The 1,511-nt window shown below is 34.3% G+C and overlaps 1 protein-coding gene across 1 annotated transcript in view; it reads left to right on the forward strand.

The window, feature by feature from the left end:
* The first annotated feature begins 56 nt into the window (after window positions 1-56).
* Window positions 57-1,511, forward strand: part of LOC107708955 (myosin light chain 3, skeletal muscle isoform) — a 4,944-nt gene continuing 3,489 nt past the window's right edge. The window contains exon 1 of the mRNA XM_016513335.1: window positions 57-385. Within this exon, the coding sequence (XP_016368821.1) occupies window positions 107-385 (279 nt within the window). The 5' untranslated portion in view covers window positions 57-106. The remainder of the gene's footprint in view (window positions 386-1,511) is intronic.

Raw genomic sequence — 1,511 nt, forward strand, 5'->3', positions numbered from 1 at the left:
TATATATATATATATATATAGGGCTCCGATTCGTACCAATCAACAGCAGTCAAACATTTGAATAAGGTTTCATTTTTGTCCATTCACTTGTTGTGATTACACCACCATGGCTTCACAAAAGTCAGTGTCCAAAAAAGAAGGAAAGTCAACCCTAGCTCCAAAGGAAGAACAAGCTTCCGGAGCAGCAGAACCAGCATTAGCAGCCGATCCTAAACCAACAACACCAGCACTGGAAACGGCTGCTTCTGCCTCAACTACAACACCAGAGTCAGCTATAAAACCTCCTGAAAAAGCTACTCCTGCACCTGGACCAGCCCCAGTGGCAGCAGCCCAAGAACCAGCTTCTCCTCCAAATCCAGCTTTCAAATGTGATCCTGTCGCTGTGGTAAGTCTGTGTTATGGTATTTCATTTTACTCAGTTGTCTTGTGGGCTGGATTGATGGGCCCACAATAGTGGTTGATGTCTATATTTAAATGTGTATGTTTTTTTCTAAATTTAAAAGAAATTATCACTTTATTGACAAGCATTGGGTAATCAAAATTAGGGTTTAATTGTTTGAAAAATTTTAAATGAGGCACAATGATAACGTTTCTAAAATGAAAAGTCCACATTTAAAATATATAGAAAAATAATAGATAAATAAACACTAAAACTAAAATAAATATTACATTATAATGTACAGCAAGATTAATAAAAATTAATAAAATACTCACATATGTGCTTTTAAAGAGAAACCACAATTCAATTTAATGCTAGATGAACTTTTAAAAGGTGGAAACAATTAAATATATAATATTGGTTTATAAATCTTCAATATCAGGCAATACAGAAAACAAATCCTGGTAAATAACCAAAATGGTGTAGACATAAATGCAAAAGGTAATTATTAATATTATTATTAATATTAATGTGCTCATTATTGCTCAATGATCATTTCTATTGATAAAACTGCACATTTTGCTAAGCAGTTGTGTAATTGCCTGGGCATGTACTGTACAATATACACTGCTTCATGGCCAGATTCCAGTAGATGTTCTTTACATGGATCTACACACACCTGCTACTGAGGTATGAGGTCATCCCACTCACCACTGTATTCACACACTTCCTAAGTTAGACTCCCCAGGGAGACCGATATGGATGATATGATCTCATAAACAGACTGAGGGGAGATTATTTGTGGTGCCAGGAAACATGATGGCAGAACAACTGCCAGACTGTTATTTAACATATGACGCTAACATCTGTGCAGTAAAGAACGGTAGAAGATCATGAATGATCAAAAAATGCAAGAATGTATTTCAAGCGTGAGTCAGCACTATATGACTACACTGTAAAAAATAAGTGTAATTTTAACTAAAATTTTGTAAAAACGCTACGGAAAAAAAACTGTTAATAGGTTAACAGTAAGTTCCCGTACTATATACAGGGAAAAACTGTAAAATATCTAACAAGACATTTCATGTAATTTTACAGTAAAATGCTGTTAATTTTACAGTTTTTAGAAGTA

The sequence above is a fragment of the Sinocyclocheilus rhinocerous genome, unplaced genomic scaffold (genome assembly GCF_001515625.1).
Source record: "Sinocyclocheilus rhinocerous isolate Xijiao unplaced genomic scaffold, SAMN03320098_v1.1 scaffold24, whole genome shotgun sequence".
NCBI lineage: Eukaryota > Metazoa > Chordata > Actinopteri > Cypriniformes > Cyprinidae > Sinocyclocheilus > Sinocyclocheilus rhinocerous.